This window comes from Pelophylax lessonae (genome assembly GCF_965119305.1).
Source record: "Pelophylax lessonae genome assembly, chromosome: 9".
NCBI classification, from domain to species: Eukaryota; Metazoa; Chordata; class Amphibia; order Anura; family Ranidae; genus Pelophylax; species Pelophylax lessonae.
In genome coordinates, this window is record NC_138776.1 from 269986468 (window position 1) to 270014201 (window position 27734).

The 27734-nt window shown below is 47.7% G+C and overlaps 2 protein-coding genes across 2 annotated transcripts in view; both read left to right on the plus strand.

The window, feature by feature from the left end:
* LOC309564462 (uncharacterized protein) overlaps positions 1-24594 on the plus strand; it is a gene marked incomplete at its 5' end in the record, with an annotated part of 114840 nt that extends 90246 nt beyond the window's left edge. The window contains 2 exons of the mRNA XM_082269092.1: positions 11098-12212; positions 23204-24594. Of these exons, the coding sequence (XP_082125218.1) occupies positions 11098-12212; positions 23204-24578 (2490 nt within the window). The 3' untranslated portion in view covers positions 24579-24594. The remainder of the gene's footprint in view (positions 1-11097; positions 12213-23203) is intronic.
* On the plus strand, positions 20564-21418 carry LOC309564042 (gastrula zinc finger protein XlCGF66.1-like; the record flags this gene model as incomplete). The annotated part of the gene is made up of 4 exons (XM_082268667.1): positions 20564-20669; positions 20797-20931; positions 21018-21141; positions 21258-21418. Exons 1-4 carry the CDS (start codon positions 20574-20576, stop codon positions 21416-21418), a joined length of 516 nt encoding a protein of 171 aa, XP_082124793.1. The 5' UTR covers positions 20564-20573.
* Positions 24595-27734: the final 3140 nt, after the last annotated feature.

A 27734-nucleotide genomic window follows, 5' to 3' on the forward strand; every position in this document is an offset into this window, starting at 1 on the left:
GATGACCAATGAGAGAAGAACCCTCCTATATTAGTGGTCAGTGTAGTGGTTCCTTACATTGGTGACCAATGGGAGAAGGGCCCCCTTATATCAATGGTCAGTGTGGTGGTCCCTTACATTGATGGCCAATGGGAGAAGAACCCCATTATATTAGTGGTCAGTGTAGTGGCCCTTACATTGTTGGCTAATGGGGAAGGACCCTCTTATATCAGTGGTCACTGTAGTGGTCCTTTAAATTGGTTACCAATGAGGGAAGGACCTCCATATATCAGTGGTCAGCGTAGTGGTCTGTTACATTGATGATCAATGGGAGAAGGAGCCTCCTATATTAGTGGTCAGTGAAGTGGTCCCTTACATTGGTGAACAACGGTAGAAGGGCCCCCTTATATCAGTGGTCAGTGTAGTGGTCCCTTACATTGATGGCCAATGGGAGAAGGACCCCCTTATATCAGTGGTCAGTGTAGTGGTCCTTTACATTGGTTACCAATGATGGAAAAACCCCCTTATATTAGTGGTCAGTGCAGTGGCCCTTACATTGTTGGCTAATGGGGAAGGTCCCTCTTATATCAGTGGTCAGTGAAGTGGTTCTTTACATTGGTGACCAATGGGGGAAGGACCCTCCCATATTAGTGGTCAGTGTCGTGGCCCTTTACATTGGTGATCAATGGGAGAAGGACCCCCTTATATCAGTGGTCAGTGTAGTTCTCCCTTACATTGGTGACCAATTGGAGAAGGACCCCCTTATATCAATGGTCAGCATGAGATGGACGTTCTTACATCCTCATCAGTGGGAAGACTGCCCCCCCCCCCCCCCTTACAGATCATTTGATGTCAGTTGTTACTGAGAGAGAGAATTTGTTCATTGCTCATGGAACCCCTAGACAGCTTTGGAGGAACCCTGGCTGAGAAAGGCTGGACTAGGCAGTAATATATTTCGCTCTCCCTTGGTGGGAGTGGAGATGACCCATCTATAAGGATATACAGTACATACACACACAGCACAAGGCCGTGTTCACACTACGAGACGTTTCTCAGGTCTGCAGTACCTCTGAGCTCCACAAGGTGGTGATCTCACATCTACCCAGACAGGAAGTCTCTATGGAAGACAGGAAGTGATGTCAGTTATAGACAGGAAAATCCTGAGGTACAACTACAAAGTACAGAAGAGACGTTGTTGGAAGTGGCAGCAGAGGAGGTAATAAGATCTTATTTTCTATTTACAGCCAGTAACCCCCCCCCGTCATGTCCGTCCTCTTCCTCCATAGTCACTGTGATGTCTTTTATCTCCAGCAGATGATGATACACACATATATAGTGTGGAAACCTAGATTAAACCCTTCAGGGTCAGAACATTTCCCCACTTACGGGGCCAGAACATTCTCTTCATTTTGGAGATGTGTCACCTTTCCCACCAATCACCTTCCCACCTCATCAGTCTAATCCAGCGTTTCCCAATAGGTTCCGCGAGAACAAAATTGGGGTTCCGCGGCGTTTGGCCTCATCCAAGATGGCCACCGCTACCTGCTATTTCCCGGAAGGTCGGAAGCCGCAGAGATCACCCAACCTTGATCTCATAAGACGGGCGGGACAATTCTGGACTTGGGGCAGGACCAGCACTGAGGCAGCTGCCTGAATTAACTTTTCACATTAACCAGGAGGTGATTGGCTGCTAGGAGGCGGTCCTAGCAACCAATCACCAGCTTGCTAATATGAAAGGCTAACCTGGCAGTTCCCGCACCCCCATCCAGTGTTGCTGTGCCTTCAGTCCAGGATTGTCCCCCCCCCCCCCGCCTTCTCCTTGCTCTGTGTAAGTTATGAAGTCCAGGGAGGAAAGGACATGGCTGTGAACTTGTGAAGGATGGGGAGCAGGGTCATATAAAGGGGGCAGTGCTGTGGGAGGGATGTGAAGAAGGACAATGATGTGGGGGGGGAGGTATGAAGGAGGCAGTGCTGTGGGGGGGATGTGAAGGGGGCAGTGCTGTGGGGGGGGGGGATGTGAAGGGGGCAGTGCTGGGGGAGGGATGTGAAGGGGCAGTGCTGGGGGGGGGATGTGAAGGAGGCGGTTCTGGGGGTGTGTAAAGGAGGAAAATGTTGTGGGGAGTATGTGAAAGGGGCAGTGCTGTAGAGGGGGGGATGTTAAAATCTAGTTTTTCCATAATGCTCCCAGTCTCAGATGTTTATCATAAAATGTGATCAGTAAAGTCTCCGGAGTACACAGAGATCACAGGAATATGATGTGTCCTGGCAAAGCCCACAGACAAAGTTCATCTTTCAGTTTAGGAGTGGTGGGACGCATCCGGGAGAAATTATTCTGTGTACGGAAACCCCACACAGCTCCTCCTCCCAGTGTCTTCCAATCAGAGTCAGAGAATCCTATGACATCACACTGACCTCACAGCTCCTCCTCCCAATGTCCCTCGAATAAGAATCATAGAATCCTATGACATCACACTGACCTCACAGCTCTGCCTCCCAATGTCCCTCCAACTGGCTCTTTTTCCATTCTGATGCTCTGAGGATGTGGAAGACCCTTGGCATCCTTACTAGCAAGGTGGGACTTTATGTCTTGTGTTATATGAAAGGATGCCAGAATTGCTTACGACAAGCTTTGAACCCTTGGAGTGGTGGGGGGGGGGGGGGCCCTTTGTGGGTAAATTCTACCTCAGTCTGAAATGGGGATTGACAAAACAGATACCTGACCGGAGAGGTGAGGAGGATTCTGGGAGGTCACATGACATCACTCTTATCTCTATTAATAAAAAACAGACCTGACCGGTGAGGTGAGGAGGATTCTGGGAATGTCATTTATTTTTTTCTCTTTGTGTTCATATCTAGAGTTTTCCTCCTGTGAAGTCTGGAGATCATATGACCATCACATTGCCTCCACCTCCCTCCCTGATAGAATAGAGAAATAAAAAGAAGATTTGAGAAGTCACCAGAGAGATCATTGAGTTACTGACAGGAGAGGTGAGCGGTGCCGGGAAGGATGTCATGATGGAGAATCAGCCGCCCCTCACATCACCGGGTAAGAGGAGACTTTATTGTAAAGGAGAGAGCAGTACGGAGGATCCACCTAGATCCCCCATCATCTGATAAACACATAGAAACAATGTATTCAGTCAGTGTGTGTGTTTCCTACAGATGGATCCAGTAATGGGAACCCACCAGAGAGATGTCCCCATCCTCTGTATTCCCGGGATTCCACACAGGAAGGTCACACCATCCCCCACCATCATCAGGTAGATGAGGAACAATCACTGATAGTATCATTAGGATCTGTACATTATCTGCATTGTTACCATTGATGTCATTTTTATTATATATTCAGAGTGGAAACCTGAGAAATTCTAAAGTTGAGGTTAAAGAAGAGATAAAAGAGGAGGATGATGAGGATGGGGTGATGGAGAAGTCAGAGTTTCCAAATGTTTACAAAGATCTGTATCAGGACAACATGGAAGAGTCATCCAGCTCCAGGAACCCACCAGAGAGATGTCCCCGTCCTCTGTATTCCCGGGATTCCACACAGGAAGGTCACACCATCCCTCACCATCATCAGGTAGATGAGGAACAATCACTGACAGTTATGATTTATACACAAGCATGTTTGTTACAATGAATGTTTTATTATATATTCAGAGTGGAAACCTCAGGGATAATAATATTGATGTTAAAGAAGAGTATAAAGAGGAGGATGAGGAGTACGGAGTGATGGAGGAGTTTACAGAAGGACACATGAATATGATGGAGCCACCTAATACCAGTAACCCACCAGAGAGATGTCCCCGTCCTCTGTATTCCCGGGATTCCACACAGGAAGATCACACCATCCCTCAATGTTACAAGGTTGGTGGAAACAAAGATTAAAACAAAAGTAAGGCGCAGTTGCTACAAATCTCATGGTAAATGTCCATAAAGAAGTCCATATACTTGGTGGAGTGCACTAAAAAGGCCAATAACTTAGGGCTGCCATCAATACAGGAACAGAAGCCATATTCCTGCAAGGCTGCCGGTATAAACCAGAGAGAGGGCGGCTCTAAGTGCAGAATTTAAAACCGATTTATTGTATAGTATATAATTGGCAACTCACAGGTTTAGAGATAAGAACAGCCACTTCATAATAGTAAGGCTGTCCCAAGGGTCATCCGTGGACGTAAAGTCCGTTCACTGGCAGCGCCATGCAGGGTTCACCTTGCTGGTCCCCGTCATGAGGAAGCCGGCCATATGGTGGATATACACTTAGATCGAGGCTTGAGGCTCTGGTGGCTCAGCAGCGAAGCACAAAAGGCATCACTGGAATGCGACGCGTTTCCGAGCATTTGCGCTGCAAGTATTACGGCAGCCGCCCTCCTTCTTCAATGCTTGAAGGTGATGTCACAATAATAAAGCTGATTTCTCTTTCGCTCATTGAAGGACACAGCTCCAGAATCTTCTTAGCCATTGGGTTATGCTGCCCCATACAGGAGAAGGACATGAGGCAGGAAAGAGCTTTACGAAGCCTATGGGGCAGTCCCAGGGGGTATACTTCCACACTCTGCTATAGGCATTCAGTTTCTTCTAAAAACTAAAAACACATAGGCAGCGCTAGCAGGTAAAATATATAAATAGGAAATCCATATACTGTGAAAAAAATTAATTAAGATTCTTCTAAAAATTAGGTGGATACAAAATCAGTAAGTAGAAGTTCATAAGGTGCAACAATAAATATGATCAAAACAAAACAAAAAAGTGCCCAAGTGCTCTTCAGGAAAAAAATCCCCCTATGGGGATGCACTCACCAAATTTAGGATGTAAATGAGCCTTAAGCAAATATGGTATTCCAGATGAAAGGGAAAATGCAGCCTCACAGATACATAAGATCTCCCTTGCCCGGATGGATGGATGACTGCAATCTCTTATTTATGGCTCCTTATTAGCTCCTCTCCACTCTCTCCCCAATGAAGTAAATTAGAAGAAAGGGAAGAAGCCAAACATCGTGAAGCCCGTAAGGTTTTATTAATATAATCAAGGTTTAAAAAATGGTACTCACAAAGGTAATGTGTAAATTGGCATTAGTCAGGTCTTTGATAACGCCCACAAGGCGGGCGAAACGCGTCGACGCACTTGCGGGCAGCGGTACGCTACAGCGTCATTTCCTGTGAACCACTGTGGAGCGGACACGGAAGTGAAGGGACATGCTGTATTATGCTGACTAATGCCAATTTACACATTACCTTTGTGAGTACCATTTTTTAAACCTTGATTATATTAACCACTTGCCGACTGCCTAACGCCGATCTACGTCGGCAGTCAGCTCCTCACAGGCAAAGTGACGTAGGGCTACGTCACTAGCTTGTGAGGGTCTAGGGAGCGAGCGCGCACTCCCGCGTGGTCACGGACCCCCCCGCGCGTGTGACCAGCGGACCCGATGTCCGCCGGTCACTCGGCGATCGGCAGGGGAGAGGGAGAAAGTCAGGCAGCTTGTGTAAACAAGCCACCTGTCATTCTCCTCGCTGTAAAGACACTGATCACACGGATCTAGTATGTAGATCCATTGATCAGTGTCCTTACAGCTCAAGCCACAGCCAATCACAGTAGAAAGCACGCCCCTAGGGATACACACAGCCCCTCCCTCCCAAATAAAGTTAACCCCTTCACTACCAGTGTATTTTTACAGTAACAGTGCATATGTATAGCACTGATTACTGTAGAAATGTCACTGGTAACCCCAAAAGTGTCACAAATGTCAGTCAAGGGTCCGATCTGTCCGCCCCAATGTCGCAGTACCGCAAAAATAATCGCAGATCGCCGCCATTACGCGTTAAAAAAAAAAACAACAAAAATCTTTCCCTTTGTTAGTAAACGCGATAACTTTTGCGCAAACCAATCAAAATACGCTTATTGCGATTTTTTTTTTACCAAACATAGGTAGCATAAAACAAATTGGCCGAAAATGTTAAAAAATTTTGATTTTTACATTTTTTTGGGGGGGAAAAAAATGTGAAAAATATTGTTATTTTTGCAAAATTGACACTCTTTTTTTGTTTATAGCGCGTGATCAAAAAATCGCAAAAATCAAAAAATCGCACAAGCTCTGTTTGTGGGAAAAAAAGGACGCCAAATTTGTTTAGGTACAGCGTCGCACGACCGCGCAATTGTCCATTAAAGTCACGCAGTGCCGAATCGCAAAATACCCCCTGGTCGGAATGGGGGTAAAATCTTCCGGGGCTTAAGTGGTTAATAAAACCTTACGGGCTTCACGATGTTTGGCTTCTTCCCTTTCTTCTAATTCACTTCATTTTACCTGCTAGCGCTGCCTATGTGTTTTTAGTTTTTCCTGGTGTTTTACTTGGTGAGCAGCAGCTTCAGGATATAAAAATATATATTTTTACTGTTATATTTTTTACTGTCACATATTTCTACATCACAGCGCGGGTATTAATTTATTGTTTTACACATTCAGTTTCTTCTGCCTAGTCAGGAGTAAGGACCTAGTTCCTTGCTGGGATTTCTGGTCCTACAATTTTTTCTTTTCCTGTGAGAATTACAATCAACTGCTGGACTGGGTGAGGGACTGGATATTCTAGATCCTTAAGGTCTCCCCAGTCCGGCCATTGAGCGTGTGCAGGCCTCAGCTTCGCGCTAGGTCGGCCTTGACATAGCCCCACTGAACGGGGGCTGGCCTGCGAGTTAATCGTCTCACAAGGGTGCATAGACCTGGTCACAGCCTTAGTCCCAGCATGCCTCTTGCCCCGCAGCACCCCCATTCTGATGTTGCGCTTGTCTGTCCGGAGCGGTGCCCACCCTGTTCCATGGTGTGGTAAGTAGTGTAGTGTCCCCCCCCCTCTCCCCTGGTGGTCTTTTGCGGTGGACGTGGGCCCCTCTCTAGGACGGTCGGACCCCCTGGTTCCCGTCCCTTCCCTCCAGCCCCTCTAAACAGTCACTGTGGGTCTTTCGGCTCCCCACGCCACTGGCGGACCAGTTAGTCCAGGGGTTGCAGTTTGCCTGTGATGCCTCTCTGGATGCGGCTCCCTTCGTTTCTAGCCTGTCCGTGACAGCAGTGGTCCTTCGGCACATGATATGGATGATATCATTAAGGGTCTTACAGGGGGGAAGAGAACTCTTCTTTCACAGGCTGCCAGAAGCAAGGAGTCTCGTCGCAGACATCGGCCCTTTTTTTTTTCTCGGCTCATATGCAGCCTTTTTCGTCTTTCAGGATCTCAAGACAAAGGATCTTGGTCTCGCCTCAGCTCCTCGGGTATTCACAAAAGTGTTGGCCCCGGTGTTGGCATTGTAGCGGCAGCCGGGGATTGCGGTACTGGGTACCTGGACACTCTTCTTCTGCGAGCAGAGTCTCTGACTGCTTAAAAGGACAACCCGGAAATTACTGTACGGACTCTGCAGGAGTTTAGTTGGAAATTGAGCTTCCAAAAATCTGCTCTGGTTCCGTCCACCAAGTTGGACTATCTGGGTCTGACTCTGGACTCGGCTTCAGCCAGGCTGTTTCTTCCAGGGTAAAAAACTCCAAAATCTGCTGGATGCGATTTGGCTCCTGTTGTCCAGCAGACTGTCATCTTTCAGGACTTGCATGCGGGTGCTGTGCCTGATGGTGTCTACCTTTGAGACGGTTCTGTTTGCACAGTTCCACTTGAGAACTCTGCATAGAGAGTTTCTTGCCAAGTGGGACAAGAATCCACAGTCTCTAGAGAATCAGATCATGTTGAGCCGGCATACGAGAGGATCCCTAATATGGTGGCTTCGCTCTCCGGCGCTTCAACAGGGCAAATTCTTCCTTCCCCTGTACTGGACGGTGGTCTCCACGGTTGGCAGCCTGTCTTGGTGGGGAGGCGTTTTGGGCACTAATGTGCTCAAGGGGTCTGGACTCTGGAGGAGTCAAGACTACCAAACAATATATTAAAACTTTGGGCGATAAGATTTGTCTGGCTCATTGGACAAATCGCCTTTAGGGGTGCCTGGTAATGATTCCATGGGACAATGCTACGGCCGTGGCGTATGTCAAGTCACCAAGGGGGCACAAAAAGTGTCCTGGCAGCTCGGTAGGTAGCTGGCATTCTAAGGTTCAGCTGTGTCTCTGGTGGGGAACTTCCGCGGTGGAGCTGTTGGCCTCTGGTCTCAACAGGAAGGTACATAGAATTAAGGCAAGGTTTCAGGATCCTCTGGCCGACGCCACAGATTACTGGTGGTTCATTGGGGCCAGTATCATATGATATATGCCTTTCCCCCGCTAATACTTCTGCCCAGTCTTTTGTGAAGAATCGAGGCAGAAGTCATCCTAGTGGCTCCAGACTGGCTTGTCTGTCTTGGTTCGCTGATCTGGTAAGGCCGGTCGCCGATGCCTCTTGGAGACTTCCTCTCAGAGAAAATCTATTGGCCCATGGGCCAATCTTCCATCCTGCTTTACAGTCGCTGGCTTTAACGGCTTGGCTGTTGAAAGCCAGGTGCTGAAGGATAGGGGGTTGTCTGAATTGGTGATTCCCACGCTGTTAAAGGCTAAAAAATCTACCTCTAGGAAGATTTACCATCGCACCTGGAAGACGTACATTGTGTGGTATGAGTCTCTTGGGGGTCATCCCCGTTCCCTTTCGGTGGCTCGGATTTTGGCATTCCTCAAACGAGGTGTTAAGTAGCCAGCCAGGTTTTTGGCCTTGGCGGTCTTCTTTTACCGTTCTTTGGCTATGCATTCTTTGGTTTGCACCTTTGTTCAGGGGGTTCACCACTTGGCTCCCCCAGTTCGGTCTCCGTTGTCTCCATGGGATCTCAATTTGGTGCTGTCGGTTCTCCAGTAACCGCCTTTCAAAAATATTTGCAAGCTTCCTCTGATTATATTGTCCCAGAAGGTAGCCTTCCTGGTGGCTATTACTTCTGCATGCAGGGTGTCGGAGCTGGTGGTGTTGTCTTATTGTTCACCTTACCTGGTGGCTCACAGAGATAGTGGTGCTTCGCCCTTGTCAGTCTTCACTTCCTAAGGTTGTTTCTGGTTTCCATCTGAATGAAGACATTGTGTTGCCTTCCCTGTGTCCTAAGTCTAAACATCCTAGGGGGATTGCCTTGCACTCTGGATGTGGGTCGGGCGCTCATGGTGTACCTTGCGGCAACCGAGTCATTTTGGAAATCAGTCTTACTATTTGTCCTTACGGATGGACCTTGCAAGGGGTTGGTTGAGTCTGGCGCGACCATTTCCAGATGGACAAGACAGACGGTGGTGCAGGCCCAGTCCATCAACAGTCAGGTTCCTCTGTTCCCTGTTAAGGCGCATTCTACGTGGGCGCTTAGTGCCTTCTGGGCCTTCTGCCATGAGGCGTCAGTGATACCGGTTTGCAAGGCGGCCACTGGTCGTCTGTGCACACATTTACAAACTGTTACAAAGTGGATGTACTGGCATCTGCGGATGCTGCTTTTGGCCGCAGGGTTTTGCAGGCCGCTGTTTGAGAGGACCGTGTCCTCTTTGAGGGTGTATTGTTTTCAGGTGAGCTCCAGGTACTCCTGTTTGAGCTCCATATCTGGTTGGCTAGGTTTAGCCTTTTGGGAATTTATTTCTGTTGTGTTTTTTCCCACCCCTCATGTTTAACAATGCTGACGTCCCAATGGTTTAGAAGATTCTGGAGCTGTGTCCGTCAATGAACATCAGAGAAAAGGATTTTATAGTAAGACAAAAATTCTATTATTTTACAGAAGATATTTATTGATTATAATAATTTTCTTGGTTTAGGGTGGAGATCCAATCGATATAGAATTTGAGGTTAAAGCAGAAGAAGAAGAGACGTATGTGAGGGATGATCAGCAGTCTATGGAGGAGGATGGAATAACGGGGACATTTATAGAGGAGGACACTCCTACAGAGATCAGCACAGGTGGGTCATTAACACTAAATACATACATGTAAGCCACCACTGATTACTGAACACCAATATTATGAGTCCTGACCCCTGCACTATATACTCTATGTTGTACATTACATACTCCTGACCCCTGCACTATATACTCTATGTTGTACATTACATACTCCTGACCCCTGCACTATATACGTTATGTTGTACATTACATACTCCTGACCTCTGCACTATATACTCTATGTTGTACATTACATACTCCTGACTTCTGCTCTCTCCCCTCTACCCACTGCTATATATACACATAATATGGATTCTCTTTTGTTACACCCATTTCCTACCAGCTGGACATTTTATATCTGATGATTTGATTGGAGGACAGACTTTTACATGGTGATAATAATGTGATAACATCCTCCAACTTTGGAACCTTAAACAGAAAGTGATAATGAGGGAGGAGTCAGTAACCCAATGATGGTGGTCTTCAGAATCAGTCCAGTCTTCATCTTGGCTGTTCTCCCCCCATCCTCACTCTCTGACCTCTGGTGGGGCTCAGTCCCGCTGTTATTCATGACTAAATCATGGACTAAATAATGAAGTGCGGGACTTCTTATGTTGGGAAGATGGCAATGAGTGATAGAGGGGGAGGGGGGGGCACTCGTCCTATAATCCCCCTCATCACTGTCACTCCTATAAAAGACAGTTCTCGTTGTTTCCTCACTCTCTGACTAAGGTCCATGAATAAAGAAGTGAACTGGTAGGAGATCAGAGGACCCATTTACTAGTTACCTTGAGGGGGGAATTGTAAGATCCTCAGAGACAAAGCTGCCTGATGTGGGCGGAGTCCTGGTTTAGGGAAACCAATCTGCTGATGTCTAGTAATAATCTTTGTATTTCTATTTTAGTAGATGGACGGGAGATGAGGAAAACCTCAGAGGATTGTCTCACTTTGTCTCCAGACTGTAAAGTAGAAGATGAGGACATCACACAGTATAGTCCAGGAGAAAACCCGGCTACCTCAAATGTCCATCCGGGACCACACAGTGTAGATGGATCATCGTATTCCTCTTATCCTGAGGAACCTCAGACTGTGAGGGACAGTGCTGTCCTTCCAACAGATACGAGATTTCCATGTACTAAGTGTGGGAAATGTTTCCGTTTTAAATCAAATCTTCATGTGCATAAAAGGTGTCACACAGATGAAAAGCCGTATTCCTGTCCTGAGTGCGGGAAATGTTTTTCAGTGAGTTCCAATCTTTACAGACATCAGAGATTGCACACGGCAGAGAACCCACTTTCCTGTCCTGACTGCGGGAAATGTATTTCAGAGAAGTCTGCTCTTTCCACATATCAGAGATTGCACATGGGTGAGAAGTTGTATTCCTGTCCTGAGTGCGGGAAATGTTTTTCACAGAAGTCTGCTCTTTCCACATATCAGAGATTGCACATGGGTGAGAAGTCGTATTCCTGTCCTGAGTGCGGGAAATGTTTTTCACAGAAGTCTTCTCTTTCCACACATCAGAGATTGCACACTGGTGAGAAGCCATATTCCTGTCCTGAGTGCGGGAAATGTTTTTCACAGAAGTCTGCTCTTTCCACGCATCAGAGATCTCACACTGGTGAGAAGCCGTATTCCTGTCCTGAGTGTGGGAAATGTTTTTCACAGAAGTCCGATCTTTACAAACATCAGAGATCTCACACTGGTGAGAAGCCGTATTCCTGTCCTGAGTGCGGGAAATGTTTTTCAGAGAAGTCATATGTTTCCAAGCATCAGAGATCTCACACTGGTGAGAAGCCGTATTCCTGTCCTGAGTGCGGGAAATGTTTTTCACACAAGTCTGCTCTTTCCATGCATCAGAGATCTCACACTGGTGAGAAGCCGTATTCCTGTCCTGAGTGCGGGAAATGTTTTTCACAGAAGTCCGTTCTTTCCACACATCAGACATCTCATACGGGTGAGAAGCGGTATTCCTGTCCTGAGTGCGGGAAATGTTTTTCACGGAAGTCCGCTCTTTCCAGACATCAGAGATCTCACACTGGTAAGAAGCCGTATTCCTGTCCTGAGTGCGGGAAATGTTTTTTACGGAAGTCCCATCTTTCCACGCATCAGAGATCTCACACTGGTGAGAAGCCGTATTCCTGTCCTGAGTGCGGGAAATGTTTTTCACATAAGTCCGTTCTTTCCACACATCAGACATCTCACACGGGTGAGAAGCCGTATTCCTGTCCTGAGTGCGGGAAATGTTTTTCACAGAAGTCCGCTCTTTCCAGACATCAGAGATCTCACACTGGTGAGAAGCCGTATTCCTGTCCTGAGTGCGGGAAATGTTTTTCAGCAAAGTCCAATCTTTACAAACATCAAAAATCTCACACAGGAGAGAAGTCGTATTCCTGTCCTGTGTGCGGGAAATGTTTTTCATATAAGGCCAATTTTAACAAACATCAGAGATTGCACACTGGTGAGAAGCCGTATTCCTGTCCTGAGTGAGAACCACACCCTGATATACACCTCAGATATACTCCATGGCTGATCTTCATCATGTAAGAAACACTTCATAAGGAGATCAGAGATCACCAAAGACATGGATGAAGTGTTGTCCCATGTTGGCCATTGATAGCAGGAGAAAAATAAAAATGGAGTCTTTACCTTTCATTGGCTGAGTACATTTTCCCAAGATTTCCCAAACATTTAGAGGTCTGTTTTTTAAAAAAAATGTGTGATTTCCTATAATCGTCAGCTCCATCTAGTGGCCATAATGTGTTATTTTGCTTTTTTTAAATTGAGTTATTATAGGACAAATACTGGATTATGGCCACCAGATGGAGCTGAGGATTCTCTTCATAGGCCGCTATGGACTGAATGTACAATCTGATCAATGTACTCACGTTGTCACTGGGGGTGTTGAAAACAATCGGCGCATCGCCATGCAGCCTTTTTCGATTCGGTTACGATGTGGAACCCAGAATAATCGCGGTTGTGCGTGACGTCCTCCTCCCCCACCCCCTCTCCCCACAGAAGTGTCATTGCTGGATTAACATGCACCGTGGGCCTGGCTGCTTCCGGCACGGTTCCCCTCTCATTGGATGGTGTTGCTTCAGGAAGCGGGCGATGCAGAACATCAACGTGCCGCCGCCCCCACCCCCCACGCTCTCCGTCCTTCCTCGGGATTTGTATTTCTGTCACCTGCCCCATGGGCGGGTGTAGTGCCAGTCGGCGCTAACATCATCATCACATCCCTGGTATGAGACACAGAGCCTGCTTCAGGAAATGAGCTGCGAGGGGAGGGGGAGGGGTAAGAGACCAGCCTGCCATGTTTAATGTAAGTGAGGGGTGATTGCATAGAAGTGGCCCATCCCCCATCTCTGCTGTACCTCCAGTCTGTGTACTGTGTGTGCCTATCACATTGGGGCCTAAGTTGCTGCCAAAAGACTCCCCAATCATTTGTTAAAGTGATACTAAAGGGTATTATTATTATTTTCTGTAAAATAAAGAAAGATATCATACTTACCTGCTGGCCGTCTCCTGTACTATGTCTGCAGTCTCTGACCGTCTCCTGTACCATGTCTGCAGTCTCTGACCGTCTCCTGTACCATGTCTGCAGTCTCTAACCGTCTCCTGTACCATGTCTGCAATCTCTGACCGTCTCCTGTACCATGTCTACAATCTCTGACTGTCTCCTCTATCATGTCTGCAGTCTCTGACTGTCTACTCTATCATGTCTGCAGTCTCTGACTGTCTCCTCTATCATGTCTGCAGTCTCTGACCGTCTCCTGTACCATGTCTGCAATCTCTGACCGTCTCCTGTATCATGTCTGCAGTCTCTGACCGTCTCCTGTACCATGTCTCCAGTCTCTGACCGTCTCCTGTACCAGGTCTCCAGTCTCTGACCATCTCCTGTACCATGTCTTCAGTCTCTGACCATCTCCTGTATCATGTCTGCAGTCTCTGACCGTCTCCTGCACTATGTCTGCAGTCTTTGACCATCTCCTGTATCATGTCTGCAGTCTCTGACCATCTCCTGTATCATGTCTGCAGTCTTTGGCATTCTCTTGTATCATGACACGTTTTTTTTCTGCGGATTGTAGGGACGGTGCTAGGTGCAGGGCTGATCGTGAGCTGGTGCTGAGGCAGAGGGGGGTGCCGAAACCAGTGGCATACCTATGGGGGGCAGTCCGCCCCAGTGCCACACAATGGGGGGTGTCAGGCCGGCGTCCCCCGCTGTGTCAGCTTTAATTTGAATCGCTGGGCTCCCGCCTTCACCCAAAGTCCCGCCTCCTGGTTTGGCTCCTGCCTATGATAGACAGCACACATCCCGGCATTGGACAAGTGTCCTGTCTATCAGACAGCCCACCTCTCCAATCCTAGGATGTGTGCTGTCTATCAGAGGTAGGAGCCAAACCAGGAGGCAGGACCAGCGTGATGGCGGGAGCCCAGCGATTCAAATTAAAGCTGACACAGCGGGCGATGCCGGCCTGTGTGATGATCCGGCAGGCTCTCCTGTTCCTGTCTTTTCTCTGATCCCCTGCACTGTTGAGGCTGCATTGCTGGGCACTGGTGAGACTGCACTGCTGGGCACTGGTGAGGCTGCATAGATCGGCACTGGGGAGGCTGCATTACTGGGCACTGGGGAGGCTGCATAGATCGGCCCTGGTGAGGCTGCATTGCTTGGCACTGGTGATTAGAGATGTCGCGAACATAAAATTTTCCGTTTGCGAACGCGAATTTGCGCAAATATTCGCGAACGGGCAAACCGCCATAAACTTCAATAGGCAGGCGAATTTTGAAACCCACAGGGACTCTTTCTGGCCACAATAGTGATGGAAAAGTTGTTTCAAGGGGACTAATACCTGGACTGTGGAATGCCGGAGGGGGATCCATGGCAAAACTCCCATGAAAAAATATGTAGTTGACGCAGAGTCGGGTTTTAATCCATAAAGGGCATAAATCACCTAACATTCCTAAATTGTTTGGAATAACGTGCTTTAAAACATCCAGTGTGTGTATACGATCAGGTATGATGTTGTATCGATCAGATAGTGTAAGGGTTACGCCCGCTTCACAGTGACAGATCAAACTCTGACATACCAAACTCCCGTTTAACGCACCGCAAACTCCCCATTTGCAAAAGGTTGGATACCAAGCTAGCCATGTCCCGTTCCTTGTCCTCACTGACGTCATTGAAGGTCCCTTCCTCCACCCAGCCACGTACAACACCAAGGGTCCCCGTAAGGTGACAATAAGCCCCCTGGGATGCCTGCTGTGGTTGGTCTTCCACCTCCTCAAAGCCACCTTCCTCCTCTGACTTCTCTTCTTCAGACTCCTCTCTCTGCGTTGCCGCAGGTCCAGCAATCGACGACGACAAGGCTGCTTCTGGTGGTGATGGTGACCACAACTCTTCCTCTTCATGCTCATCTACGGCCTGATCCAGCCCTTTTCGCAGTGCACGCTCCAGAAAAAACGCATATGGTATGAGGTTGATGATGTTGCCTTGGGTTTGACTGACCAGGTTTGTCACCTCCGCAAAAGGACGCATGAGCCTACAGCCATTGTGCATGAGCCAAAAAATACCCAGCTCCACAGAGGCTGTCCTTTTTTTTTTTTTTTTAATTAAAAAAAAATCTGTTCTTACCAGGTTAATATCTGTTTTGTCCCCTATCAGGGACCAGTGTATAGAATAGATTTTAGGAACAGGGAGATGGAAAAATATGGTTGGTCGGTCCTCTTACTTCCAATTTGGGGCATGGCGCATGCACCGAGCAATGTACTGTGCCACCCTATATGAGTGGTGTGCACACAGGACAGTCTGTGGGCCTGTGGCCTCTCACACATGGGCAGGCAACTGCAATATATATATATATATATATAAAAGCAGACTTATGTACCAGCCCTAAAAAGGGCTTTTTCGGGGGCTGTCAGGATGCTGTCCTTACAGCAGATGGGTCTTTGAGGTCTGGAGTGGACACAGAACACTTGCCTAGCTACTAATTCAGCAGCAGCAGCACTCTCCCTGCTCTAACTAACGCTGCAGCTTCAGAATGAATCTAAGATGGATGCTGTCCTTGCTTTTTTATAGGAGGTGGGAGGGTCTGGGAGGGAGGGTATGCTGATTGGCTGGAATGTGACTGCTGACTGTGAGGTACAGGGTCAAAATTTGCTCAATGATGACGTATAGGGGGCGGACTGAACATCGCATATGTTCGCCGCGGCCAACGCGAACAAGTGATGTTCGCCGGCGAATAGTTCGGGACATCTCTACTGGTGATGCTGCATTGCTTGGCACTTGTGATGCTGCATAGATCAGCACTGGTGAGGCTGCATTGCTGGGCACTGGTGAGACTGCATAGATCGGCACTGGGAGTGGAATGAGGCTGCATTGCTGGGCACGGGTGAGGCTGCATAGATCAGCACTGGTGAGGCTGCATTGCTGGGCATTGGTGAGGCTGCATAGATCAGCATGGGTGAGGCTGCATAGATCGGCCCTGTTGAGGCTGCATTGCTGGGCACTGGTGAGGCTGCATTGCTGGGCACTGGTGAGCCTGCATAGATCGGCACTGGTGAGGCTGCATTGCTGGGCATTGGTGAGGCTGCATAGATCAGCATGGGTGAGGCTGCATAGATCGGCCCTGTTGAGGCTGCATTGCTGGGCACTGGTGAGGCTGCATTGCTGGGCACTGGTGAGCCTGCATAGATCGGCACTGGTGAGGCTGCATTGCTGGGCACTGGTGAGCCTGCATAGATTGGCATGGGTGAGGCTGCATTGCTGGGCATTGCACATAGAATTTGAGGAAAACATGCTTATAAAATAGTTTACCATTTGCCAATAAAAAAAAAAAAATGTATGTCCCCGGATTTCATTTAAAAAAATGTGGTCACCTTAGGTTACAGTGCCGCGCTGATTGGCTAAGGAGGCGGAGCAACTTCCGCTGCATCGCTGCAGGGTATTTCACTCATTAGTAGTCCCTCCCTCCTTCTCAGATGAGCAGCGCTATATACGTTGCTACACTGTGCATACAGAATACAGTATTATTACGGACATTTTATACCCATAACAGATTTTTATAAATTGACCAGACATTTTCAAACATATTGGGCAACCCCGCCCCCTTGGTGGGAGTGGAGATGACCCATCTGTAAGGATATACAGTACATACACACACAGCACAAGGCCGTGGTCACACTAAGAAGCGTCTGTTCCTCTGAGCTCCACAAGGTGGTGACCTTACTTCTACCAAGACAGGAAGTCTCTATGGAAGACAGGATATCAGCTACAGACAGGAAGTTCCTGAGGTACAAAGTACAGAGGAGACATCGCTGGAAGTGGCAGCAGAGGAGGTAATAAGATCTTATTTTCTATTTACACCCAGTGACCCCCCCCCATCATGTCCGTCCTCTTCCTCCATAGTCACTGTGACCTCTTTTATCTCCAGCAGATGATGATACGCACATATATAGTGTGTAAACCTTGATTAACCCCTTTAGGGTCAGAACATTTCCCCACTTAGGGGCAGCAACATTCTCTTCACTTTGGAGAGGTGTCACCTCCTCCCCCTAGCAGTCTCTTGTAATGAGGGATGAGATTCGGATTCGGCTTGTAGTGAAATTCGCATTTCCACACCCTTCCTCTTAAGATGCCAACCCCTCTACCGCACCTGACTACCTCCGCCATGTACCCCAGTCTCCTCTGCCCCTCCTTCAGGCCTGAGATCGGCATGGTGGATGGAGTGGAGGGTGATCAGTTCTTGGATCTCCCCTCCGGTGAATGAACCCAGGAGAGACGAGCATTTCATCACCTCCAGGCGTCATTCCCCGGTCACTGTGGTCAGAGTAGAAGCTGATTAATCCCGATCTGTCCTCCTTTAGCTTTACAGGGGTCCATAGGTGGTATTAGGGGGTCTAATAGAACTCTGATGTGTCCATAAAGAGGACCTGTCATTTCTACTATACTATCACATGGGGGGGGTGTATTGTCTGAACATTGTCACACACGTCAGAGTGAGAGGAACAATTCTGGGGCCGTTATTCCCGGCGTTCTCTAAACCAATGACCTGTAGGAGCTTTTACAGCCTTGTCTTTGCACCATGTAGGGTAGTGAAGTTAGCCATAATTTCATGGGGACACGCAGTTTATAGAGTTGACATAATTTTGATTTTTTTTTTTTTTGGGGGGGGGGTTATTTTATTGCAAGGGCTAGGAGCTCTGCATTGGTCGAGAATTTGTAATTGGTTGACCATCAATGGAAGAGGTTACATGGACCGGTCTTACAACCCAGAGGAGCCTACAGGAGTGGATAATCATGGAAGTTAAAGTGTCCACTTTTCCGATGATGTTCAGTCATAGGGAGACTATTCTCATGAAGGCTTAGATTAGATCAGATATTTAAAAGAAGTTTAGATAGATGTTTATGGGGGAGGGGGAATGGGGAGTCTTTATGACTTTAGGGGGAATGTTTGGATTTTATTGGGGTGTGATGATGATACCTTACTGTGTACATGAATAAAGAAGGATGCGGCTCGTGTGTGAACATATATTATTTATAATATCAGGAGATATCTCCTTACGGGTTTTGTCCGTAGTCGTCTCTCCAGACAGGTTGGGATTTCACTTTCAGTATCATTTTTGACCTGTTAGACCCAAGGCGACCTTGAAGGAGGTGGAGATGATTGGTTACTTATTCAGCCAGTCATCGGTCTCCTGTGTGTGGCTGTATTGGTCGGTAGATGTAGCCTGCCTCTAATTTGTACAGTCCTACCACAGTTATGTCCTGCAGCAACTACTCTCCTCCTACTATCTCCCTGTGGCTTTGGTGCAACTCCTCCCCCCTGCTGTCTCCCCATGCAGCAAGTGCTCTCTCCTTACTGTCTCCCCGTGCTGCAAGTGCTCTCCCCATACTGTCTCCCCGTGCAGCAAATGCTCTCCCCCTACTGTCTCCCTGTGCAGCAAGTCCTCTCCCCCTACTGTCTTCCCGTGCAGCAAGTGCTCTCCCCCCCTACTGTCTCCCCGTGCAGCAAGTGCTCTCCCCCTACCGTCTCCCTGTGCAGCAAGTGCTCTTCCCCCCCTACCGTCTCCCCGTGCAGCAAGGGCTCTCCCCATACTGTCTCCCCTTGCAGCAAGTGCTCTCCCCCTACTGTCTCCCCGTGCAGCAAGTGCTCTCCCCCTACTGTCTCCCCGTGCAGCAAGTGCTCTCCCCCTACTGTCTCCCCGTGCAGCAAGTGCTCTCCCCCTACTGTCTCCCTGTGCAGCAAGTGCTCTCCCCCTACTGTCTCCCCGTGCAGCAAGTGCTCTTCCCCTGCTGTCTCCCCGTGCAGCAAGTGCTCTCCCCCTACTGTCTCCCCGTGCAGCAGCTGCTCTCCCCCTACTGTCTCCCCGTGCAGCAGCTGCTCTCCCCCTACTGTCTCCCCATGCAGCAAGTGCTCTCCCCCTACTGTCTCCCCATGCAGCAAGTGCTCTCCCCCTACTGTCTCCCCGTGCAGCAAGTGCTCTCCCCCTACTGTCTCCCCGTGCAGCAAGCGCTCTTCCCCTACTGTCTCCCTGTGCAGCAAGTGCTCTCCCCCTACTGTCTTCCCGTGCAGCAAGTGCTCTCCCCCTACTGTCTTCCCGTGCAGCAAGTGCTCTCCCCCTACTGTCTTCCTGTGCAGCAAGTGCTCTCCCCCTACTGTCTTCCCGTGCAGCAAGTGCTCTCCCCCTACTGTCTTCCCGTGCAGCAAGTGCTCTCCCCCTACTGTCTTCCCGTGCAGCAAGTGCTCTCCCCCTACTGTCTCCCCGTGCTGCAACTGCTCTCCTCCTACTGTCTCCTAGCGCAGCAACTGCTCTCCCCCTACTGTCTCCCCATGCTGCAACTGCTGCCCCCTGTTATCTTCCCGTGCTGCAACTGCTCCCCCTGCTATCTTCCCATTCAGCAACTGCTCCCCCCTACTATCTTCTTGTGCAGCAACTGCCCCTCTGCTATATCCCTATGATGCAACTGCTCCCCCCTGCTATCTCCCCGTGCAGCAACTGCTCTCCCCCTTCTATCTTCCCGTGCAGCAACTGCCCCCTCTGCTATATCCCTATGATGCAACTGCTCCCCCCTACTATCTCCCCATGCAGCAACTGCTCTCCCCTTGCTATCTCCCCGTACAGCAACTGCTCCCCCTGCTATATCCCTATGATGCAACTGCTCTCCCCTACTATCTCCCTGTGCAGCAACTCTTCCTCTCATACAGTAATGATGTCTCTCTGCCTTTGTAGTATATTAATGGAGGTGAATAGACAGCCTAGCTTTTATTTATACTATGGCAGTTGGGGGAGGGTGGGTTAGTACTCTCTGTTTACTGCACAGCAAGATGATGGCAGGCTGCATACAAATGGGGCTCCAATAACTTTTCAACAACAAGTATACACACCCATTGGTTATATTTATTCCCTCTAGTGTTCTCCAGAATTGTTCCATCTTATCTCTTGTTACAATGATATACTCTATGTATTTCCTGTGCTCCTCAGCTCCGTCTAGTGGCCCCCAATGTGGTATTTCACTACTGCCCTTAATAAAATAAAATTTGCACACAACAAATGCTCATGCAGATTATCTGGATGAATAATTATGCACATTTTCTTTTGTGGATAGAACCCCAAGTAACCCCATCTACCTGTTCCGAAACGGGGGCAGCCAGAATATTACCCCCTTATATCCCCAGCCTAACATTGTACACCCAATACAGTCCAAATAATTCTCCACTTTCCATCTATAGAGAAACCGCATAAATCACATGACCACATCACTGAGGATGGAGGAGGACCGGAGTCACATGACTGAGAGGATACTAAACTTCACCCTGGAGATCATCTACCTGCTGACCGGAGAGGTGAGGAGGATTCTGGGAGGTCACATGACATCACTCTTATCTCTATTAATAAAACACAGACCTGACCGGAGAGGTGAGGAGGATTCTGGGATACTAACATGATATTCCTATTGTTTCTCCAATACAGAGATTTCCTCTTCTGAAGTCAGGTGATCATATGACCATCACAGTGCCTCCATGTGACTCCCTAAAATCTGAGAGACACAACATGCAGAAGATTCTAGAAGTCACCAAGAAGATGATGGAGCTGCTGACAGGAGAGGTGAGCGGTGCTGGGAATTCTGGGACATTATCCAGTAACAGACAAGGGATGTGTCTGGATGGTGACTGTATCATTGTGTGTGTCAGGTTCCTATAAGGTGTCAGGATGTCACTGTCTATTTCTCCATGGAGGAGTGGGAGTATTTAGAAGGACACAAGGATCTCTACAAGGACGTCATGATGGAGAATCAGCCGCCCCTCACATCACCGGGTAAGAGGAGACTTTATTGTAAAGGAGAGAGCAGTACGGAGGCTCCACCTAGATCCCCCATCATCTGATAAACACATAGAAACAATGTATTCAGTCAGTGTGTGTGTTTCCTACAGATGAATCTAGTAATGGGAACCCACCAGAGAGATGTCCCCGTCCTCTGTATTCCCGGGATTCCACACAGGAAGGTCACACCATCCCTCAATGTTACAAGGTTGGTTGGACGGAGCAACTAGAACATGGGCTGGAGGAGATAATGTTTAGATTTCCTATGTGATGTCACAAGTTAAAGCTTGTATTTTATAGATGATAATTTATCTTATTCTCTTGGTTTAGAGTGGAGATCCAATCGATATAAAAGTTGAGGTTAAAGCAGAAGAAGAAGAAGAAGAGACGTATGTGAGGGATGATCAGCAGTCTATGGAGGAGGATGGAATAACGGGGACATTTATAGAGGAGGACACTCCTACAGAGATCAGCACAGGTGAGTCATTAACACTAAATACATTCCTCCACCCATACTGCTCACTGATTGGTCCAGAGTAGGGCGGGGACTGGGTAATATCAGCCTGTAATCCCCTGGTCACTTTCCTAAGCTGTGTTCCCTGTCCTGTATTCCTGTATTTCTCTCGGATAATCTTCCTTCTCTGTGCTGCAGACACAATTTATGTCTCTAGACTGGATTTATGGAGATTCTGGGGTTCAGCTGGCAGCAAAATGTTGATTTTCACCATAGATGTTGCTCAGTCTAGACACCTGGGGTATGTACCTTGGGTCTTCTGCCCCATGCCCGGGTCTAGCAAGATCTCTAACAGAACAATTCTCCCGGAGTTACTTGCTCTGTTATTTGCTGGCTGTGCCGGGTGGAGGGATATGTCTGTATAGTCTCACACCCAAGTCACTGAGTGCAGTCTCAGGAGATGGGAGGCAGCGGAGTGGGACCTCTGAAACTTGTCTTAGTTAAGTAAATATTTAAGCGCTCACTGCTATGAGTCCTGACCATTACACTACCCACTGCTATATATACACATAATATGGATTCTCTTTTGTTACTCCCATTTCCTACCAGCTGGACATTTTATATGTGATGATTTGATTGGAGGACAGACTTTTACATGTTGATAATAATGTGATAACATCCTCCAACTTTGGAACCTTAAACAGAAAGTGATAATGAGGGAGGAGTCAGTAACCCAATGATGGTGGTCTTCAGGATCAGTCCAGTCTTCATCTTGGTTGTTCTCCCCCCATCCTCACTCTCTGACCTCTGGTGGGGCTCAGCCCCGCTGTTATTCATGACTAAATCATGGACTAAATAAGGAAGTGCAGGACTTCTTGTGTTGGGAAGATGGCAATGAGTGATAGAGGGGGAGGGGACACTCGTCCTACAATCCCCTCATCACTGTCACTCCTATTAAAGACAGTTCTCGTTGTTTCCTCACTCTCTGACTAAGGTCCATGAATAAAGAAATGAACTGGTAGGAGATCAAAGGACCCATTTACTAGTTACCTTGAGGGGGGAATTTTAAGATCCTCAGAGACAAAGCTGCCTGATGTGGGCGGAGTCCTGGTTTAGGGGAACCAATCTGCTGTTGTCTAGTAATAATCTTTGTATTTCTATTTTAGTACATGGGCGGGAGATGAGGAAAACCTCAGAGGATTGTCTCACTTTGTCTCCAGACTGTAAAGTAGAAGATGAGGACATCACACAGTATAGTCCAGGAGAAAACCCGGCTACCTCAAATGTCCATTCGGCACCACACAGTGTAGATGGACCATCATATTCCTCTTATCCTGAGAAACCTCAGACTGTGAGGGACAGTGCCGGACCATCGTATTCCTCTTATCCTGATGAACCTCAGACTGTGAGGGACGGTGCCGGACCATCGTATTCCTCTTATCCTGAGGAACCTCAGACTGTGAGGGACAGTGCCGGACCATCGTATTCCTCTTATCCTGAGGAACCAAGGACTGTGAGGGACGGTGCCGGACCATCGTATTCCTCTTATCCTGAGGATCCTCAGACTGTGAGTGACGGTGCCGTCCTTCCTGGAGATAAGAGGTTTTCCTGTCCCGAATGTGGGAAGTGTTTCAATTTGAAAGGCAATCTTAATGTGCATAAAAGATCTCACACCGGGGAGAAGCCCTATTCCTGTCCTGAGTGCGGAAAATGTTTTTCACAGAAGTCCCATCTTTTGGTACATCAGAGAACTCACACGGGAGAGAAGACATTTTCCTGTTTTGAGTGCGGCAAATGTTTTTCAAGAAAGTCCAGTCTTTCAGTACATCAGAGAATTCATGTGAGGAATAGTCCAGGAGAAATCCCGGCTTCCTCAAATGTCCATCCGGGACCACACAGTGTAGATAGACCATCGTATTCCTCTTATTCTGAGGAACCTCAGACTGTGAGGGACAGTGCCGGACCATTGTATTCCTCTTATCCTGAGGAACCTCAGACTGTGAGGGAAGCTGCTGTCTTTCCAACACATAAGAGGTTTCCCTGTACTGAGTGCGGGAAGTGTTTCAATTTTAAAGGCAATCTTAATATTCATAAAAGATCTCACACAGGTGAGAAGCCGTATTCCTGTCCTGAGTGCGGGAAAAGTTTTTCTCAGAAGTCCCATCTTTCAACACATCAGAAATCTCACACGGGGGAGAAGCCGTATTCCTGTACTAAATGTGGAAAATGTTTTGTAGACACTTCAAATCTCAGCAGACATCAAAGATCTCACATTGGAGAGAAGCCATATTCCTGTCCTGAGTGCGGAAAATGCTTTTCACAGAAGTCATATCTTGACCGACATCAAAGGTCTCACACATCTGTGAAGCCTAATCTCTGTTCTGCGTGCGGGAAATGTTTTGTAAAGAAATCAGATCTTGTCACACATCTGAAGTCTCACACGGGGGAAAAGCCACTTTCCGATCCTGAATGTGGGAAATTATTTGTAAAAAAATCAGATCTTGTTGCAGGTCAAAGGACTCATTCAGGGGAAAGGCCACATTCCTGTCCTGAGTGCGGGAAATGTTTTTCACTAAAGTCCAATCTTCACAGACATCAGAGATCTCACACAGTGGAGAAGCCGTATTCCTGTCCTGAGTGTGGGAAATGTTTTTCACAGAAGTCGTATCTTTACAGCCATCAGAGATTGCACTCAGGTGAGAAGCCATATTCCTGTTCCGAGTGTGGGAAATGTTTCGTACTAAAATCAGTTCTTGTCACACATCAAAGGTGTCACACGGGGGAAAAGCCGTATTCCTGTCCTGAGTGCGGGAAAGGTTTTTCACAGAAGTGTTATCTTTCCATTCATCAGAGATTGCACACGGGGGAGAAGCCATATTCCTGTGCTGAGTGTGGGAAATTTTTTACATTTAAGTCCAGTCTTTATTCACATCTGAGATTGCACACGGAGGAGAAGCCGTATTCCTGTCCTGAGTGAGGGAATTGTTCCTCACTGAAGTAATGGCTGATCTTCATCATGTAAGAAACACTTCATAAGGAGATCAGAGATCACCAAAGACATGGATGAAGTGTTGTCCCGTGTTGGCCATTGATAGCAGGAGAAAAATAAAAATGGAGTCCTTAACTTTCATTGGCTGAGTACATTTTGTGCGGGAAGCTTTTCCAACATTTAGAGGTCTATTTTTTGCCGCTATACACCTTTAACTCTACTGGGAAGGCTTTCCACAAGGTTTCGGAGTGTGTCTATGGGAATGTTTGAACATTCTTTCAGAAGCGAATGTGTGGGTTGAGGTCAGGATTCTGTGCAGGGCAGTCAAGTTCCTCCATCCCAAACTCGCTCATCCATGTCTTTATGGAACTTGCTCTGTGCACTGGTGAACAGCCATGTTGGAACAGGTAGGGGCCATCCCCAAACTCCTTCCACAAAGTTGGGAGCATGAAATTGTCAAAAATGGTAAGCTGATGCCCAAGGTCCATAAAGACATGGATGAGAGAGTTTGGGGTGGAGGAACTTGACTGGCCAGCACAGAGCCCTTTGCAAAACATGGCTTAGTACTTCGTGGCCAAACCCTTGTTGGCAATCACAGAGGTAAAACGTTTCTTGTAGTTGGCCACTAGGTTTGCACACATCTCAGGAGGGATTTTGTCCCACTCCTCTTTGCAGATCCTCTCCAAGTCGTTAAGGTTTTGAGGCTGACATTTGGTAACCCCAACCTTCAGCTCCCTCCACATATTTTTCTATTTGAATTAAGGTCCAGTGGTCTAGGCCACTCCAATACCTTAATATGCTTCTTCTTGAGCCACTCCTTTGTTGCCTTGGCCATGTGTTTTGGGTCATTGTCATGCTGGAAGACCCATCCGTGACCCATTTTTAGTGGTCTGGCTGAGGAAAGGAGGTTCTCACCCAAGATTTGATGGTACATGGCCCTGTTTATTGTCCCTTAGATGCAGTGAAGTCGTCCTGTCCCCTTAGCAGAATAACACCCCCAAAGTATAATGTTTCCAGCTCCATGTTTGACAGTGGGGATGGTGTTCTTGGGGTCATAGGCAGTATTCCTCCTCCTCCTCCAAACATGGCTAGTTGATGCCAAAGAGCTCAATTTTGGTCTCCACAACACTTTCACCCAGTTCTCCCCTGAATCATTCAGTTGTTCATTAGCAAACTTCAGACGGGCCTGTGCATGTGCTTCCTTGAGCAGGGGGTCCTTGTGGGCGCTGCAGGGTTTTAGTCCTTCACGGCGTAGTGTGTTATTGTTTTCTTGGTGACGATGGTCCCAGCTGCCTTGAGATCATTGACAAGATTCTCCCGTGTAGTTCTGGGCTGATTCCTCACCGTTCTCATGATCATTGAACCTCCACGAGGTGAGATCTTCCATGGAGCCCCAGACTGAGGGAGACTGACAGTTATTTTGTGTTTCTTCCAACTAACTGTTGTCACCTCTCACCAAGCTGCTTGGCGATGGTCTTGAAGCCCATTCCAGCATTTGTAGGTCTACAATCTTCTCCCTGACATCCTTGAACAGCTCTTTGGCCTTGGCCATGGTGGAGAGATTGGAATCTGATTGATTGCTTCTGTGGACAGGTGTCTTTTATACAGGTAACAAGCTGAGATTAGGAGCACTCCCTTTAAGAGAGTCCTCCTAATCTCAGCTCATTACCTGTATAGAAGACACGGGGAGCCAGAAATCTGCTGATTGGTCGGGGATCAAATACTTATTTCACTCATTAAAATGCAAATCATTTTATAACCTTTGTTTGAAATGCGTTTTTCTGGATATTTTTGTTGTTATTCTGTCTCTCACTGGTAAAATAAACCGACCAATAAAATTATAGACTGATCATTTCTTTGTCAATGGGCAAACGTACAAAATCAGCTGGGGGTCAAATACTTTTTCCCCTCACTGTGTGAGGTCTCTGTAGAAAATCAGTCTCTCTCTCTCTCTCCAACTGAGTTTCCTTGTCCGGTCCCGGCCCTCCTCCCCCACGGATAGTGGTTTATTTAGGTTTTAAGTCACCCTAGGCCTGACTAAACTCCTGCACCCCCTAATTTAAATATGGCCCACCCCTTCCTGTTTAAGACCCGCCCTGAAATTTTCCAGTGGAGACACTAGTATGGTTTAAACCCCACGGCCTACCTCAGTATCGTTGCTGACCATGTCCATCCCTTTATGACTAAAGTGTCCCCATCTTCTGATGGCTCCTTCCAGCAGGATAATGCACCATGTCACGAAGCTCCAATCATCTCACCACTGGTTTCTTCACCATGACAATGAGGTCACTGTCCTCCAATGGCCTCCACACTCCCCACATCTCATCCAATAGAGAACCTTTGGGATGTGGTGGAATGGGGGATTGGCATCACGGATGTGCAGCTGACAAATCTGCAGCAACTGCATAATGCTATAATGTCACTGTGGAGGAAAATCTCTGAGGAAAGTTTCCAACACCTTGTTGTATCTGTGCCACAAAGAATGAAGGCAAAAAGGGGGTCCAACCCTATTCTAGCAAGGTGGATCTAATAAAGTGGATACTTAGTGTAGTTCTAAAGAGAAGTTGTATTGCTGGCTAGAGCCTGTGGTGCATGGTGTTGGTGTGTTGCTTTTGAATGCTGAAAGCCCTTGTCTTGTTGGTTCAAATCTGAAGTGGTAACAATAAAGTGTTCTGTGGGCCTCTGAATAAATATTGTTCCCATCGTGTCTTCAGTATATATTTCTACAGAGAAGTTAATTTGCTGGGTAGAGCCTGTGGTGCATGGTGTTGGTGTGTTGCAGTTTAATGAAGACGTATGCAGGATTTCTAAGTTTGAATCCCTGATGTGGGGATAGTTTTATGTTTCAAAGGCTTAGAGAGTCTGTATCCATGATATAGGGTCAATAGCAACTCTGTCTTCTGTCTTCTGTCTTCTGTCTTCTGTCGCGCAGCATGTAAGCTCCTGAAAGTTGAGTCAGAGGCTTGTGGGTTCGAATCCCATGAGTGAGCAATGATGGTTCCTCAAAGTTGCACCAAGACTTTGAGGGTTGCGTGAAGGCCGGATGAAGTCAGCAGTTGACTAAGTTGGTGGTGCGGACCACCATTGGTTGGGGTTGGGCTTGAGTGACCCTAGACCTGGGCTGGAGGACTTGAGTGACTGTAG